The sequence below is a fragment of the Rhinolophus hipposideros genome (assembly GCF_964194185.1).
Source record: "Rhinolophus hipposideros genome assembly, chromosome: 4".
Classification (NCBI taxonomy): domain Eukaryota; kingdom Metazoa; phylum Chordata; class Mammalia; order Chiroptera; family Rhinolophidae; genus Rhinolophus; species Rhinolophus hipposideros.
This window is the reverse complement of record NC_138050.1, coordinates 31,115,374-31,134,196: the sequence shown is the minus strand read 5'-3', so window position 1 is coordinate 31,134,196 and position 18,823 is coordinate 31,115,374. Positions and strand designations below refer to the sequence as shown.

Genomic DNA, 18,823 nt, shown 5'->3' with positions numbered 1-18,823 from the left:
TTAATATATTAACTATTTCACATTAGGACCATACAATTCATGCACAGTTTTCCATTTTTAAAAATGTTCATAACGTTCCCTGTTATTTGGGGTCATGAAGCTTAAATCACATCTCACTGTACTTTTTCCATTATAATTACCTAGATGCATAACTAAATAAAGGGTGGGTATGGATAGATTATCCTGGAAGGATCTTAAGACAAATGGTATCTATGCCTTTCTACACCAAAGGCAAAGAATCTAGTAACACAGAAATTTTAAGTATGGAAGGGAGTTGGTTGATATTTAGGTCCTTCTCTCACCTGGTGCAGGAAATAAGATATAGCAGGGTTGACAAACCACAGTGCACAGGCCAAATCTGACCCAGCACCTGTTTTTATAAATAAACTTTTATTGGTGTACAGCCATGCCCATTCATTCATATGAGGTCTGACAATTAAATTCACGAACTTGTTTTCAACGATGTTGCTAACTTTTTTGATATCAGAGGGATTATTCACTATGAATTTGTACCAACTGGACAGTTAACCATTCTTTACTATTTGGAAGTGCTGAAAAGGCTGCGTGAAGAAGTGAAACGACCTGAACTTTTCACCCACAATTCATGGCTCTTGCATCACGACAATGCACCAGCTCACACGGCACTGTCTGTGAGGGCGCTTTTAGCCAGTAAACAAATAACTGTATTAGAACACCCTCCCTATTCACCTGATCTGGCCCCCAATGACTTCTTTCTTTATCCAAAGATAAAGGAAATGTTGAAAGGAAGACATTTTGATGATACTTAGGACATCAAGGGTAATACGATGACAATTCTGATGGCCATTCCAGAAAAACAGTTCCAAAATTGCTTTGAAGCGTGAAATAGGCACTAGTGTCAGTGCATAGCTTCCTAAGGGGAGGACTTCGAAGGTGACCATAGTGATATTCAGTAATGAGGTATGTAGCACTTTTTTCTAGGATGAGTTCACGAACTTAATTGTCAGGCCTTCATATATATGCTTGCTTTCACCCAAAAACTGGGGTTAAGTACTAGTTGTGATAGAGATAGTTTGGCCTGCAAAGGTGAAAATATTTACTAACTGACCCTTTTCAGATAAAGTAGATAGAAACCTGCTGTTTAGCCCTCCTCTCATAGAGTTTAGATTTCTGTCAGGATGCCTCGACTGCAAAGCAGCATGCTTTCTGATTTTCCCAGGAGACTGTCCTGCTCAGGGAGTTCTATTTTAATTTTTTCAGAAAAAAATTCTCCCTACACACTGAAATACACATCCTTGCAACTTTTATCCTTCAGTCCTAGATTTGCCTACTAGATCCACACAAAATAATTTATACTCCTGGTGCTTTTTAAAATATCTAAAGACCATATTCACTTGCCCACTACCTTTCCTTTGTTTTCTAACTATTCTTTAAAATTGTGGCACATCATTTTGACTAGAAAATTAGATTTTTAGGGAGTTGGTTCTTCAGTAAATAGTTAATGTATATTACTGCAATGCAAAACTGTGCTTATTAAAAATGTAGGATAATGTTGTCAGTAAAATAATGTATGGCTGTAATGAAGTAGCTTATTTCAATATGTATGCTGTACTGCATTTTAGATTCAGGGTATCAAGTGATATACCAGTAATCAACAAAAGAAAATCCTCTGCCATGTGCATCATAAAAGAATTAAAAGTTGGGATCTTATCAGCTAGCAGCCTCAACAGAAAAAAGAAAAAAAATGATTGGGACAAAGCTATCCTGCCTTCCATGTCACAGCAGAAACCCTCACAGATTGTTTCTCTAGAAGGTGTGATTACAGATTTCAACCTATTTAAGCATACTTCTGTTTTATTTGAATTTTTCTTACAGTTAAATGTACTGTGTTTCCCCAAAAATAAGACCTAGCTGGACAATCAGCTCTAATGCATCTTTTGGAGCAAAAATTAATATAAGACCCTGTCATGCGGGGTGTCATGCGAGATCTCTGGTCCCACTCCCTGCATAAGAACACAGGATATAGTGAGGCCAAAAGAGAACATCAACAGAGCCATAGATAGGGGAATCATATCTCTATATTCTTGCCGGCCGCTTCTCTGCCAACCAACCCACCCCACTTGCTAACTGCAATCCGCACTTGCTAGCTTAGCCACAGCAATTATGTCAGTGGCAAATGGCTAACTGGTTCTGGCTGATGGCCAACCAGTCACAGCTGATGGCCATCTACTATCCGAGCCAGCATCTTTCCACATGAGGTCAAGAGCCCGGAAACTGCTCTCTGGGACTCCGTCCCCACAGACCCGGTTCTTTTTTACTATAATATAAGACCAGGTCTTACATTAATTTTTGCTCCTAAAGAACGCATTAGAGCTGATTGTGCAGTTAGGTCTTATTTTTGGGGAAACACTGTAAGTAATGTTCTAATAATACCATAAAACTAAAACTTTGTCTATTTAGAAGAGCCAGATCAGAATTAAGTTGAGGAGTCAGTGATGGGCAGAATTCTAAAATGTTCCCCAAGATTTCCCACTCTAACCCCAGGACTGAGTAAGATGGGACGGCCTGTCTGACCATGAGTATGCTCTGTTACAGAACATAACATGCAGATGGAATTAAAGTTACTAAATTACTGAACAGTCCCTTTTGAGCTAGCTGAAATGGAGATTATCTGGGTATGCCTAATCTCATCACACAAGCCCTTTAAAAACAGTCTTCTGCTGTTAACATAGAAGTCCGAGAGGTTTGAAGTTCAGTTCGAGAGAGATTTGACAGGAGAGAAACTCTCCATTGTGGCTTTGAGATGGACAAGGCCTGGGGCAAACACCTGAGAGTGGCCCCTAGGGCTGAGAGTGGGCTCTGGCCCAAAGCCAGAAAGAAAAGGGAGAATTCAGTCCTACAATCACAAGAAACTGAATCACTTCCAACAAACTGAATGCACTTGGAAGAGGATTCTTCCCCCCAAATATCCACACCTTGATTCTGGGCTTGTGAAAAATCAAACAGCTAAGCCTATCTACTGACTTACAGAACTATGAAATAATACATGAGTGTTGTTTTAAACGGCTAAGATTGTAGCAATTTGTGAGGCAGCAAAAGAGCACTAATAGAGAAGGTAATTTCATCTGAAGTGACGGTGACCTGGAGAAAGGGGATTTTGGAGTTGGACACTTTTGAGGTGAGGGGTTGGAGAGTCCCTAAGGGAGCAGAAGGAGCCTTGGTGGGAAGATGGGCCAGAGGCAGAGCAATGATCTGCCAATGGTCTTCAATAGAAGGGGGAAAGCCCTGATTCTCTGATGAATCCGCTGTGTGGCCAGGAGATGGGCCCACCAGGAAAGAAACAGACAAATAAACGCTACCTTGCACTGCACATTAAGAAATGAATCTGAGTTCACTGAGAAAGGTCTTCAGTGGTCACTTTTGACTCACAAAGGATTTTGGCTGTTTGTGTCCCTATGGCATCAAAGGTCCCTAAGAAGGGTCATATGTTAGGCTCTACTCTTCTCAGTGCACTTCAGTGAGAATTATAATATTACCATTATAATTATAATATACCACTATAATAAGTAGGCAAATAAAAATATCTATTAACAGAATAAACAAAAAATAAGTATTTTAACAGATGAGCTGTCACTGTCCTTGTGATCAGGTGTTATCTGGAAGGAGGAGGGCACAATAAAGAGAGTGCTAAATCGCTATTTGTAAGGAATGAAAAAAAAGAAAGAAGGCAGTGGAAAACATGAGATGCCATCTTTAAGCATCTCACCTAAAAAGGCATTGCTTGATTTTTCTTCATAGCACTTACCACTGTCTGACATTATGTTACCTATTTGTTCATTTTTATGTGATTGTTCTGCTGCCCACTCCTCATATCTTGTTGTTAGGCCTGGGACTAAGTACATTTGCTGTCTGTCCCCAGCGCCCTGAATTGCACTTGGCAGACATTCATTGAATAAAAGAGTGAAATGATGAATAAATAAGTGAATAAGGAATTAAATGTTGTTTAAAACAACCAAAAAATCCAGATTGAGGATAAGATCTTCCTTTCACCCACAGCTGTGCACCATCTAATTCACACTAAGAGTCACTGGCACCATTGTAAGTGAAGATGAGCTTCTGGTCTTGGATGTCACTGAAGATGATTATTAGACTAAAAGCCAGACTGACCCTAATTCTGTGAATGTCTTTTGGTGAGGGGAATGTCCTCTTGAGGTTCCATCCTATTGCATCACTGTGAGATGCTGAAGTCCTTGGCTTTCTAAAACAACATGGATTACAACATCAAACATTATTGATGATTGTAACAATTAATTCATGAAGGCCGAAAAGCCTGAAGCACAACCACACTCTTACGGTGCTATGGGCATGTGAAAAAAATTAATTGTGCCTTAGTGCATTAAGTTTTAAATTATTCTATTTTCATAAGCATGACATTAGAGATTGATTTGAATAAGAAACGAGGCCAAAGTTACAATATAGTAAAAAAGAGTTAAGTCTCCTTTCTAAGATTCCCTTGTGAGCTTTTCTGTGTCTACATTTTCTTTACCATTCAGCTAAAACATAAATTTTAAAACTATATATAGTATTTAAAAATAAGTTTAAAACATTCTAGAAATAAGAAAATTATTTCTAAATACTGTGACATTTTTTCTTTGGAAGAAAAGATTATCCTATGGTTTTACATAGGAACATGAATTGTAGTATAGTCTTTACTTCCATGAAACACAAGTTGATTAATATCAGGAAAAAAAGGGAATTAGTAAATATAAACCACAACAAAAAGAAAATGATGGGTAAGAGGATAGATAATGATAGGAAAGAAAAATAAAGTGTTAAAAATGTATCTCCTAAGATCACAAGAGCAGGAGTAGGAACAGCTACCATTGAGAGTTAATTTGGAAATTGAATTTGGCCCCAAAATCTCAAAGAATAACCCATTTGGTGAATTTCTGGACAAGGAGCTGAGGAAAGAATACACAGAGTCAGTTAACAGTAATTACAGATGAGAGGTTTGTCAGTGAAATTTGGAATACAGCAAGCTAGATGGCAAACCAGGATGAACCTGGTTTAATTAATGCAGGGGAAAAAACAACACACTAGTCTGAGGAATAAATCAGGATAGAGTTAAGAAACTAGATTGTTGTGTTAGGCTAAACCCAGCTGTATTCATAAATGAAACACTGTACTTTAAATTTTCCTACTATTAAGGTAAGATAAAAACCCCGCATTTTCTCAAATGCTATTTCATTTATCATTTAGCAATATATACAAATATCAAATCATTATGTTGTACACCTGAAAGTGATGTATTATCTCAATTATATCTCAATTTTTAAAATGCTATTACACTTAAATGTCTAGCAGACATATCTTATGCATGGTATTCTAGCCTAGAGGAGAGGTACTGAAATAAGATGAAGACCTAAATTCTTGTCCAAAGAATGAGGCACCTTTCTTCACCCTGAAGCTGACCTGACAAACACTACGTTGCTTTTGGTTAGAAGTGAAAGACAATCAATGTAAGCAAAATGGCAATATCCTGTCTCTTGGACTCCAAGGTAGGGTTGGACAGAGGACAGGGCAGCTACACAGATAAAACTCAGCATTATCTTGGAACATGGGACTCAGACCCAGGATTCTCGCCATTACTTATCTCTGCATCTTTTCTACTCATCAACTTTATTCAATTTCTTAGCAGCTGCTCCAGGAGTTCAATTGACAATTGATCCCCAGTCTCACAACTTGAAGTTTCTAGCAAGGGAGATTAACTGTCTCTTCTTCAATTCTAGCTGGGAAAACCCATGGGGAGAACTCTGATTGGACTCTGCTTGGGTCAATCAACTGAAGTCGAGAGAGTGGGATTGCCTAAGAACATGGCAGCATCAACTAGAACCACATGCTTACAGTTTGTATGTTGGGGAAACAAAAGGATGAGAACAGAAGGGGGGTGGATTTGTCACAGGATAGTTCCAAAAATATAGAGGGTGCTGTTCCTAGACAAAGGGGGTTTCTAGGCAGACTAAAAATATGTAAATTCAAATGGAGACTGGAACCAAGAAACCAAGAGAAGCCTGAGACTCGGAAGGGCAGCAATGGAAGAATTAGTAAAGATCAAGAGCAATGTGTCATTAGAGACCAAGACTGAAATTATCCACACCCCAATATTCCCAATTTCCCTGTATGCATGCAAAAGTTGGACAGTGAAGGAGGCTGACAGAAAAAAAATAATTGATTCAATATGAAGTATGGTGTTGGAGTTGAGCTCTACAGATACCTAAGACAGTCAGAAAGATAGTGAGTCTTAGAGAAAATTCAGCCTGAAACATTACTGGAGGCAAAAAATGACAAAACTGAAATTGTCCTACTTCAGGCATATCATGAGAAGGCAGAATTATTTGGAAAAGACAATACTGCTGGAAAAAATAGAAGGCAGCAAGACAAGAGTAAGACCAAATATGAGATGGACTGACTCCATAAAAGAAGCCCTAAGCATGCATCTACAGTTGCTGAGCAGGGCTTCTGAGGACAGGACACTGCGGACATCACTCATCCATAGGGTCACCAGGAGTTGAAGCTAACAGCACATAACATACACACACACACCGGCATATCATTAGGTACTAGAAAGAAATACATTTTGATCTTCTAGATACATTCCGAGATAAAAATTGATCTTTTTGTGACCAGAATCTCTTTAATTGTGAGACAGGTGAGAAATTGGTCCAGAAAGTGACATTCTTCAGTTGTCTATGACAATAAATAGAGCATCAATGTACCAGTTTGTCACCTAGAGAGGTTCCCAGACTGTAAATCCCTGGGACCCAACAGATGCTTATGGGTTTTGCCAATTCCCAGGTAGTCCTAAGAGATTTCACTGTCTGCTATCAGCTGAGCATCATGTTCTGGTATGTCTATTTCTACTCTAGTATATTTTTCTAAGTCAGGGAGACTTGAAATCAGTCGATGATAATGGCACAAGGATCATTTTGTTAGAAAGTCTTGAATGACACTAATGATATTAACTCATATGTGTTATGTCTTTTCTTACTCATTATCAGTCACCCACTAATTGATCTTTTAAAATTATCTGTATTTCAAACTGACATCAATTCTTAGAATAAAATATGACACCCATGTTTAAAATGTAATTTATTATTTTTTAAAGTTATCACTTTCAAGCAGGAGCAAGACAAATAGATATTCAATAATCTTCTTATTAAAAAAAATCAGCATCTTGATTTTGATACTATAGACCATGATATAATTTCTCCATTCCAATTGTGACAGAGTTTAGGTGAATTTCCCATATGAATAGTAAATTATTCTGGAGCTAAATGAAGATGTTAGGTCAAAAGATAACATTAAGCAATGTTTTACTTTAAATCTTTAAATGTAATTTCATGTCTAGTGTAAGGTCACTAAAAAAATTTTTTAAAAAGGCAAAGTTTAAATACAAGTGCATAAAATTGAGAAATAATACTATTTTTTAAATTAAAGTTTATTGGGGTGACAATTGTTAGTAAAGTTACATAGATTTCAGGTGTACAATTCTGTATCTATAAATCCCATTGTGTGTTCACCACCCAGAGTCAGTTCTCCTTCCATCACCATATATTTGATCCAAAATAATACTAATTTTCATGACTAAAAATTTAATTATCCAAAGTTATCTCAGAACAGAGTTTCTACATATATCCACTTCTAGATAATGAAATTTGCCATGTGATGGGAATCATTTTTTACTATATAATATACTTTCTTGAATGTTTCTCATCCACTTAGGGACTGACTTGTCTGCACTGGGGCTCTTTGAGATAATAAAGTGGGTAGAGCTGTTTACACTGGCCTAAATGTCCCAGACTGTATTATGGCTTTGGTTTTGTAATCTCTTCCTTTGAGATCCACTGAAGAATACATATTACATTCTCCTTCTTTGTTGTTTCTCTCTGCTATTGCCTTGAGAAAACTGAAGAAACAATCTTATTTAAATTATTAATTTAAAAAAAGTTTTTTAAAGTCACTCAGTGAGGGAATAGAGATATTATCGATGGAATTAAAATTCAAGGGATGTGTGTCAGTTATCAGCTTGATAGGTATGTTCTGGAAGATTGAATTTCCTGGAAGCTTAACCCTAAACTAAGTGAGACATTACTGAGTTACTAAATATAGATGAAAGGCTTCTATTTTCCTTAATGATGGAAGAATTTAGAAGAAATATGCCAAAAATCAGAGGCAGAATATCTGTGTTCTGATAATACACCTAGCTATAGGCCTGAGTTTCATAAAACAATAGAATATTGTGTATCATATTGGAAGTAGAGAGGTTTAGAATATAGGCCTCTACCTATTTCCAGCCCTGTCACCCACCAGTGGCATGACTTGGACAGAAACTTACCTTCTCATTGATCTTATTCCCTTACTTCTGATAAAAAGGAGTATAACTAGATGAACTCTAAGGTCCTTCCGGCTCCAAAAGCCATTAATCAACCTTATAAGGCACTGCGAGGGATTGAAGATTACGAGGAGGAATCTCTCCCAATAATATGTGATATACAAAGGTAATCGTGATATTAGGTAGAATAAAATGAAGCCTATAAATACAGTCAAACGAGAACAGAACCTGAGTCAATTTATAAATCATCTATTCTAATTGATAAAATCTGAAAAGTATCATCATAATAATTCTCATAACTGATGCCATTGATACAATTTTAAAAACTTAAGCTCTTTAAATCTAAGTGCTTAATCACTTACCCTTTTCAAATTAAATGTATATGTATACATGCATATTTATGTTCCTGAGTCAACGAGAATAAGTTAAAAAATTCTGGGACCCCAACTGAATTATATCCTTTGTGTCTATCAGTTGAAATTTCCCTCTGTTGAGAAACTTGTGTATTCTTATTTGGGAACTGATATCAGTTAACTCTACTTTTGGGATTAAGACCAGGGGTAAGAACTATGGTGGTGATGAAAATATAAAAACTTTTTCTTTGTTACACTTGACCCTAAGGTAAGTGAGGACAAGAAACAATTAGGTCTAGGGATTAAGAATATTGAATTTGTGACCTGTAAATTGTAAATGCAAAGCTTCCGTTACAGAAAGGCCTTATTTGTGAAAAGGGCACAGCCCAATAACACACTTAGGATTCATCTGTGTTTCTCCTCTTCATCTTGATCCAGATGCCATTAGTTGGACGAAGAATCAGCTCTCCTGACAGACCAAGTTCTTCTCTTTTCTGGGTGGATTCTATCCAAAAATGCCTCAGGATGCAGGAAAGTATGGTCTTTTCTTCCATCATGGCAAATCTTTGACCTTCAAATTAATGTAAATAAATCACTGTAATTACATATGTTTCTCAAATGTGAGAAAGAACAGATCCTATTAGAGGAAGCAAGCAATGTGACATTTTCACAGAAGGCCCTGGAGGAAGTAGAATCACCTGGGATGCTTGTTAAAAATGAAGATTCTTGAGGGCCCTTCCCCGATCCCACCCTATGCATCTGAATAGCTGAGGTAGGCTAGGAATCTGTATTTTTCTTTGACGCATGAGAATCACTACTCTCAAATGCTTTTTTAGTGGACCTTTAATGTAATTTACTATAGAGTTACCAACTACGTATCAGGACACAGATACACACAGAGGAAAAACTGTGTGGAAGCATAGGGAGAAAATAGCCATCTCCACAAAGGTGTGAGGCCTCAGAAGAAACCAGCCCTACTGACAGCTTGATCTTTGACTTCTAGCCTTCACAACTGTGAGGAAATACATTCCTGTTGTTTAAGCTACCCAGTCTGTGGTACTTTATTATGACAGCCCTAAGAGACCAATACACTTTATGACAGTCATATTTGAAGTCAATAATGTATAGTAAAGTGGAGAAAAAAATAAAACAACTATTTTTTTAAAAGACTTGTACATGGGATAGTACATCTCAAAGAAATTATTGTGAGAACCTCACTACCACGGGTGCCTAACGGTCAAACCAATTCTGAATACAAACCTATGCAGTTTCTGGGTCCAGCAGAGAAGGGTACATATGCGTACGGATGGCGTCCTTTCGAATTCTCGGGAAAGAATCGCTCTGGCTTAAATTCTTCAGGATCTGGGAAGTATTTTGGGTCTCTATGCAGTGCATAGAAAACAATGAGTGCTTGGGAGCCTTTCGCGATGTCGTAGCCCCCTGTCAAGAAGTAAGCAATATACATGAGAATTGGGCAAGACAGACATCAAAAATCCATTCTCCTTACTGCTTTAATTATAGAACTCTTACCAACTTTGCAATTTTGATTAAGGTTACGGGCGATCATAGGAACAGAAGGAAAAATACGAAGGGTCTCCTTAATAACGCATTCCAGATATTTAAGTTTCTTCAGGTCTTCTAAGGTAGCAGGACGATCAGACTTCCCTGATTAAATACATGAAATAAATAAAATAAATGAAAATATTATTAGGGCTTGGGGGATAAGATAGCAAAGAAGAATAATTTAATCAATACATTGAATGTCAAATTCCCACAGCTAAAGTAGAATTTCTAATATTATAGATAATCAAAATAAAATGACATAATATACTAAGTAAAAGAAACAAGACACAAAAGGTCATATAAGAAGTACACAGAGTAGATAAATCCATAGAGATAGAAATTAGGTATTGCCAGGAGGTGGAGGAAGAGAGAAGGGAAGTGGCTGATTAATGGTACAGGGTTTCTTTTTGGGGTGCTGAAATGTTTTGAAATTAGATAGAGGTGATATTTGCACAACATTGTGAATACACTAAATTCTACACTTAAAATGGTTCATTTTGAGTTCTTAGAGCTTCTTCCAGAAGTGTATCTTTTCTTGGGTCAGATTCTTGGTCTTTCCCCTGAGCTTGGCTCCAAATGCCCTTTGTTCTCACCTCAAAAAAGAAACCAAGACTGCCTCCTACCTCCAGGCTGGAGGACACATCAATCTCTCTGGATTTGCCAAAGGGAGAAAAAGCAAGAAGCAACTGAACATATTGATTAATTACAAATTGAAATAAACTGATGCAATGAAGAAGCCAGTGAGGAGATTTTGAAGGTAGAACAGAAACATAACTCCACCAATCATTTTTTTCAGAAGAGACTGTAATTAATTGCCAAAATCTCAAATTTTGGGGTAACAATTGTCAACTATCCCTAAGCCTGCACTTCCTGGGGAGGACGATGAAAAGGCACTGTGTTATTTGACCATAACTGAAGTGACAGAATTTAAAAATATTAAATCAGGTCACAGAACAGATTTTCACTTTGATAGAAACCCTTCCTTTGAAAATAAAGTTCTCCCCAAAGAATTTCATCTGAGTGAGAGTGGTGATCCATCTTCAAAGTCCACAGAAATCAATGTAGAAATCTGGAAAGGATTTGATGAAATGTTCAATTCAAATGCAGAATGAAGCCAGCAGGAAGAGACAGCATGAGGAACAAGAGGGATTTTTTTTTTCCTCTGGTTTACGGCCATTCTGAAGCAGTACAGATGAGTTGGGAGAGGTCATCAAAGATGATATTTGGCAAAATACAATACAGCACACCTTGGGTCCTGACATGGATGATAAATAAGGGGAAGGAGAAGAAAAAGACGATGATGATAAAGAAGGAAGAGAAGGAGAAGAGGATGAGATGATGATGCAGGAGAAGGAGGATTGAAAGATAATGAAGAAGGGAATGAGGATGAAGGGGAAGAAAATGATGAGGGGGAGGAAGGAGGGCAGGGTGAAGGACAAGATGAATAAGGAATACTAATGGATCTCAGTTCTCCTTTACACTCTAGTTCTCAACTTATTTTGGGGGGAAATACCTTGAGCAGAATACTGGTGAAAGAATCTCTACCTCATTCTGTTCCAAATTCATTTTTATCCCTTCCTGTCTCAACAAAAACTTTATGGAATCAACACCACCATGCTCTGTGGGAAAACTTTCTGTTCCCTTAGCTCTGCTGGAGGCTGGAGGGGGCTCAGCCCTCCTTGTGTAGTGGTGCATAGAATTCTAGCTTTTCCCCTTCTATCTCTGTGTATTGGGCTCAGAGATTACACTGTGCATCTACGTGAATACAGATAGTTAGCACGTGTCTGTCTACTGTCTTGTGCATAAAAATTGTATTACAATGTTAAAAAATTAGGTTTATAGAAGGTGCACAAAAGGTGGGTTTGGGTGAGTTAAGTGGGCATTTTGACAACATCGCTTCTCCTTTGGCATGTTTAATTGTGATGTGTGATGGACATCCTTGCAGTTTAAGATGACATTTTTAAAATAAAACTCTCTCTAATGATGACTTGAGCCTTGCCGCTTGATGGGAGAATAGCAAACCTGTAGAATCTTATTTAGAATTCACATTCTCTATTGTAATTTTGTCCTTATTTATTTTTAAATTATCTTTTCCTTTCACTGGAAAGAAAAGATAATGTTTAGTTTTAAACATTGAAAGTGTACAAGTTGCTTTCTTATGATAAAACTAAATGCATACACAGATACACACACAGGTTAATTTTATGGTACATGAAGTTTACCACAGTAAAATAATAATAATAATAATAATAATAATAATAATAATAACAAAAGTAATTAGTACTTGCATCTCAATATTCAAAGATCAGTCGCTCAAAATATTTTAAAACTAATACTGGGGGGAGGTAGAAAAAAATGGTGAGGCACAATTAACAAAAACATGAGAAGCAGTGGAATAAAGATTCTAGTAATAATGGTGTTACTAGTTATGTGGGATCTGAAAGCATTTGGGAGACCAGCAATAAACTAGGAAATGTAGAGGATACAAATATGTGACCATATTCCAAAAGAAGTGTGTTTTTAAATACTAAATTTACCCACCAGAGGTGATCTGAGAAGAATTAAAATTGATATGAAAAAAATAAAATGACTGAAACAGAGCCAAGAACTTTAGATTGTCTCCAATCTACAAAATAGCCTTTCCTCTTGATATGAAATTCCAGTCCTCAAAAAATATGGACACAAAATTACTTTTCCAACTTTACCTCTCAACACATCTCCCAAATGTCCTGTCCCTTGCTAGTTACTATTGTCCTCCAAACTTTTCCACTCTGCCATTGTTTATCTGGTTCCCCTCTCTCTTGAATGCCTTCCCCTTTCTCCTTTTCTCCTTCTCCACTTCTTCTCTTTATGAAAATATATCAGATGCTACTTTGTTGATTGGCCAGCTCAACCTTTTCCGTTTTCCTTCCAGCTATGGGAAGCCATGTGATAACATTGAGGCACAATGCATAGCCTTTTTGTGGTAGGCTGATCCTGCCCCCAGATATACCAGGTCCTAATCTCTGGAACCTGTAAATATTACCTTATTTGGGAAAAGGTGTCTTTGAAGGTTTTATTAAGTTAAGCATCTTAAAATGAGATTATTCTGGATTATTCAGGTAGGCCTCGAATGCTATCACAAATGTCTTTATAAGAGAGAGGCAGAGAGACATTTTACATACACATAATAGAAAAGAAAGAGATGTGAAGATGGAGACAGATGTGGCCATAAACCAAGGAATGCTGGTATCCACCAGAAGTGACAAAGAATGGAGTTTCCCCTAAACCCTGCCACCACATTGATTCAGTCAGTGACACCGATTTTAGAACTCTGGCCTCCAGAACTGTGAGAGAATAAATTTCTGTTGTTTAAAGCCACGTAGTTTGTAGAATTTGTTAAGCAGCCCCAAGAAACCAATACATCTTTCATGCCCTCCTCACCTTTCTTCTTGCCTTAAAGATAAACATGAAACCTGGAACAACAATGAAGAGAAGAAAAGCCATGATGGTAAAGATGACAGAGAAAAAAAGAACAAGCTTGAGAATCTGACGGCAATGCTGGCTATATAGTAAAAATTTATGGCCTGTCAGCTTAATCCAGCTTTTCTCTCATTTGTAGCCAGAAGCAATCCTGTATGAAACCACTTTCCTTGACCCCTCTAACTAGCTCCTCCTTCTCCTGTCTGCTATCAAATAGCACCTTCTTCATATCACTCAAGCACACAGCCGTGACATGATGCTTTATATGCAATGTCTGTTCCATCTATTAGCATTCATCTATTAAGGTCCTTGAAGACAGTAACGTTTATCTAGCCCAGTGCTGTCACATGCCAGGCAATTAGCAAATGCCTGTATATGAAGGGATGAGACCTTGCAAAGACCAGTACTGGAGGGGATCCCACATGGAAGCCTTCCTGCTTATTACAGTGTATTTAGGGTAGGTCCTATTACATATCCTGAAGGAGTAAGAATGACATTTGCTGACTTGAGACCCACAGTGTAACTAGTGAAGGGGCCAAACATACCGAACACTTCATCCAGTTCATTGTCCAATGTTTTCTGGACTTCTGGATAAGAACCCAATAAATATAAGGCCCAATTGATTGCAGCTGCAGTTGTATCATGGCCCTACAAGTGTAAGAAAAAAAAGTAGTTTAAAAAACATGGTTCAAAATGTCCTTCGATAGACAAATGGTTAAAAAGTTGTGGTATATATACACAATGGAATACTATTCGGAGGTAAGAAAAGATGAAATAGGACCATTTCTGACAAAATGGATGGATCTTGAGAGTATAATGTTAAGCGAAATAAGTCAGACAGAAAAAGCAGAGAACCATATGATTTCACTGATATGTGGTGTATAAACCAAAAACAACAAAAGAACAAGACAAACAAATAAGAAACAAAATCTCATAGACACAGACAATAGTTTAGTGGTTACCAGAGGGTAACGGGGGAGGGAGATGAGGGTAAGGGGGATCAAATATATGGTGATGGAAGGAGAACTGACTCTGGGTGGTGAACACATAGTGTGATTAACAGAGGATGTAATACAGAATTGTATACCTGAAATTTATGTAACTTTACTAACAACTGTCACCCCAATAAACTTTAATTTTAAAAATTAAAAATAAATAAATAAATAAATAAATAAATAAAATAAAATAAAATAAAATAAAATAATATAATATAAGATAAAATAAAATAAAAACATGGTTCTATTAAGATTAGGAATGCTAACTTTATTTGGGATTGTCTCCAGATTTTACTGTTGTACTATAACCCTAGGACATAACAAATAAATTTTGTACAGTATTTCACCTTGGTGAGAAACAAACAAACAAAACAATCCCTTCAAAGTGGAGGCCTCTCCTTGGAGAGGGATTCCAAGGCCACACAGAGTTGCACGTTTGGTGAGAAGTGGCTGGGCCAGACTGAGAAGAGGCATTCCGAGGAAACTGAGTGCACTAGACCTTTACTCAGAGAAAAAAAGTCTGACTTTCCTAAGCCAACTTGCTGGATCTGTACTTTTCTAACTTCTCCTATTTGTAAGGTAGGGCGGGAGTATATGTGTGGTTCTAAGTAATATTCTCCACATCAAGGCATTGATAAACAGTCTCATTTAATCCTTGCGGAGTTAGTATAGGCAAAATACTAAACACTCTACAGAAACGAAATCAATTATTCTTCACAAAAACTCCATGAAACAGGAATACTTGATACTACTATGCACATTTTAGAGATTAAAAACTGAGACCCAAAAAGAAGCTAAATGACTTTCCCAGGTTCAGATAGCTTAATAGGAGGCAGAGGCAAGACTAGAACCCTTGGAGTGTCTGATGCAAAGCAGAGCCCACACTCTTCCCCCCTGGGAGAGTGGAGGATCTGGGGAAAGGACACTCCAGCTCTAATACTAATACCAACACCCTGGACAACTTTATTCTCTGCCCACTCAGTGTATTAGCCCCTTATTTCTTATCCCCATCTCACCAGGATATTTTCACATGCAAAAATGGTAAGTCCTTCAGAAAAAAACATATGGAAAATAAATAACAATATTATAGCTCTATGAATAAGTCTTTTAGAAAAAATAAATAAATTATCTCCTCTATGAAAGATCTTACTTTTCCATTTTCCCTAAGTGACACAACTGATCACTGTAATATTTCATTCTCTGGGCGGAAATTGCCAAACAGCTCCCTGAGAATTATTCTGCAATTTTGAAAATATATATAGTTTACAAGTCTTTGCTATTGGTGTGTCATTGTATTTTTTTACTCTTGCAGTTTCTTTACAGAAACGACTCTGAACTCCAGACACGATCTGACCCATGTCACTCAGCTGATTACCAAAGTCACAGAAGGAAGTGCGCTTGCTAAATAATTTTTAATAGCTTTTCTTGAATTTATTAGTGGGATCCTGACCCAAATGTGTAAGAGAAGTTGCTGAACTTCCTGTTTCATTTTCTTTTCTACCTGAAGACAGCAAAACGTACAGCATAGAGTTGACAGAAGCACACTGGTGGAACCGAGAAGGGGCAAAAACCCTAATATCTAATGGCTGCCAGCTGGGGCATGAATGGCATAGCAGTAATAACCTTATGGAGGAGGTCACAGTATCACAGTTGTGCATGATATCCCTCTATTTGATGTGAAGAAAAAAAAAATTAGAATTTCAAAGAATGTTAGAGCTAGAAGAAAGAGATCCTTAGTTTGGTTGTTTTCAGGAAAGCGAGAGGTTACTGGTAGGAGATGGATGTGTGTGTATGAGTACATGCATGTGTATGTGTGAATGTGGAGGTATGTGCATCTGTGTGTGTGCATGTGTGCATGCAGACATAAGAAGATGGAGACGTAACAAGGTGCATGGAGACATAAGAAGGTGTCTCCACTTCAACATCAAGTAATAGCCAATATGTGCTGCATGCTTCGTGCCAGGCACGATTCTTGGTGCACTTTAGAAATCATTCATCTAATTGTCTTTACTATTCTGTGAGACCCATGCTATAACAATTTGAGGGATTCAAATAATATGTTGAGGGATTCACTCTTTGGAATATTTAACATAGAATTATCTTTGCCAAATATTCATCTTCTTTTTTTTTCTTTTTTTAACTATGAAGACCAGAAATCCTTATAGAATCACAAACTGGTTAAATTCTCTATTAGAGGGCTCTTATTATCTTCTTTCGTTAGGGCAGCTCACAGTAGTAGCTAAACGCTCATGTCTAAAACTTGAAAAATGAGGGAGTGAAGAAACAGACTTGCAGGTTTTGGAGATTAAAAGGAAGCGGGAAGCACGAAGCAATAAAGAGAATGGAGAGCAATTTCTGACTGCTCTTCTGCTTGGAAAAGTCTGATGAGCCTTAGGTTTTCTTGAGAAAAACATGTGTATACCGCTGTACCCACCAAAAGTCAAAAGCTTTTTCTGAAGAAGAATGTTGATCTGGTTTTTCAATCAGGGTCTTAAATTTTGTAATTTCTAATTACAATATAATGACTCTTTCTCAGTTATATTAAGCTACTTTAAATTTTCAATAAGTTTTTTAAAAATCATGCTAAAGATTCTTTCAAAAAATTGGCATTGGTTTAATAACACCTGAAATTAACATGATAATACAAAATACCTCAAACATGAAAGTGTCCACTTCTTCTCGAATATCTTCATGACTTAGCTTGTTCCCTTCATCATCAGTCACATTCAAAAGCAAGTCAAGAAAAGCCTGGCGTTTATTTTTGGAGAAGGTAGTGCCCTTGTCATCACCTTTACATTCTTCATCCCTCTTCATTTCATTGGCCCGTTCAGCGATGACCTGTAAGATTTAAACAATCACATGCTTTTGTTTGGAATTTGACATAGCATACTAATATATTTTCCAATTAAAATATACTAGCTCCTTTAATTTTTTCTACACTTTCCTGTTCTTTCTAACTCAACAATAACTTAGGCCTTTGTGAAAAACATAGTAAAGCTTCCTGTTAACATTTTTAGGGCCTTATTTGATAAGACATGTTTTTTTGTGTGGGGGGGGGTGATTGGAGAATATGGAGGAACAGTGTATTTCTCCAGGGCCCATCAGCTCCAAGTCGTTGTCCTTCAGTCTATGTATGGAGGGCACAGCTCAGCTCCAAGTCCAGTCACCATTTTCAATCTTTAGTTGCAGGGGGCACAGCCCACCATCCCATGCAGGAATTGAACTGGCAACCTTGCTGTTGGGAGCTGGCGCTCTAACCAGCTGAGCCATCTGGCAATCCTTCCAGAAGCGCAGCGGCAGCTCGTTGTCTTCAATCTAGTTGTGGAGGGCGCATCTCACTGGCCCATGTGGGAATGGAACCTGCAACCCTGTTGTTCAGAGCCCGTTCTCTAACCAACTGAGCCACCTGGCTGCCCCTGATAAGACTTATAAAAATAAATTTAATATCAGACAAATTCATTATTTCCAAGGGCTATTTTTGCAGTTTTTCAGCATGGGAATAGAGTAGTAGTAGTTTACGAAAAGGACCCTCGAGTTCTAAATGAGTTAATGAGAAAAAGTTTAGGTGGTGGAGAGAATGTAGTCATTATGTAATAGACTAAGTAAAGATCACTCTAATTACATGTTGTATTGGAGATAAGAATCACTCTGTATGCTTGCTGTTCCATCTGCCTAGAATGCATTATCCTTAGATGCATGACTGGCTCCTCCATTTCTTTCAGGCTCTGCTTATGGTCAAACTATCAGAAATACCTTCCTTGATCATTGCCACCTTAGTCCCTAGCACTCATTATCTTCCCATGCCTACTTATTTTTTTCCATTTCACTTACCACCTGACATTATTGTATTTGCTACTACTTAGTGTCTTTCTCCTCCAAATTGAATGTATCATCCATGTAGCGGCAATATGTTTTTGTTCATTGATATATTTTCAACTTTTACAATACTGCTTGGCATTCTAAGAATGTTAGTTAGATACTTGTTGAATGAATAAAAGAATAAAAGCCCATACACATAATTTGGTTATACATTTCAACTTCCTTTTCCTATCAGGCAATTGACCAAACCTTCTACTAAG

At 37.4% G+C, this 18,823-nt stretch overlaps 1 protein-coding gene and 1 pseudogene across 6 annotated transcripts in view; one reads left to right on the top strand and one right to left on the bottom strand.

Annotated features, from left to right (window-relative positions):
• Nucleotides 1-7,111: 7,111 nt before the first annotated feature.
• The window catches only part of CYP4V2 (cytochrome P450 family 4 subfamily V member 2), an 84,121-nt gene continuing 72,409 nt past the window's right edge, over nt 7,112-18,823 (bottom strand). For 4 of the 5 annotated variants that reach the window (XM_081045888.1, XM_081045889.1, XM_081045890.1 and 1 more), the window contains 5 exons: nt 17,397-17,582; nt 14,295-14,397; nt 10,255-10,389; nt 9,985-10,164; nt 7,112-9,295 (listed from right to left, as the gene is read on the bottom strand). In XM_081045888.1, the coding sequence (XP_080902014.1) occupies nt 9,123-9,295; nt 9,985-10,164; nt 10,255-10,389; nt 14,295-14,397; nt 17,397-17,582 (777 nt within the window). In that variant the 3' untranslated portion in view covers nt 7,112-9,122. The remainder of the gene's footprint in view (nt 9,296-9,984; nt 10,165-10,254; nt 10,390-14,294; nt 14,398-17,396; nt 17,583-18,823) is intronic. The other variant, XR_013993191.1, reaches the window with a different exon arrangement.
• On the top strand, nt 10,772-11,735 carry LOC308496581 (protein SET-like; annotated as a pseudogene). The gene has a single exon. The product of its transcript is annotated as a protein SET-like (transcript).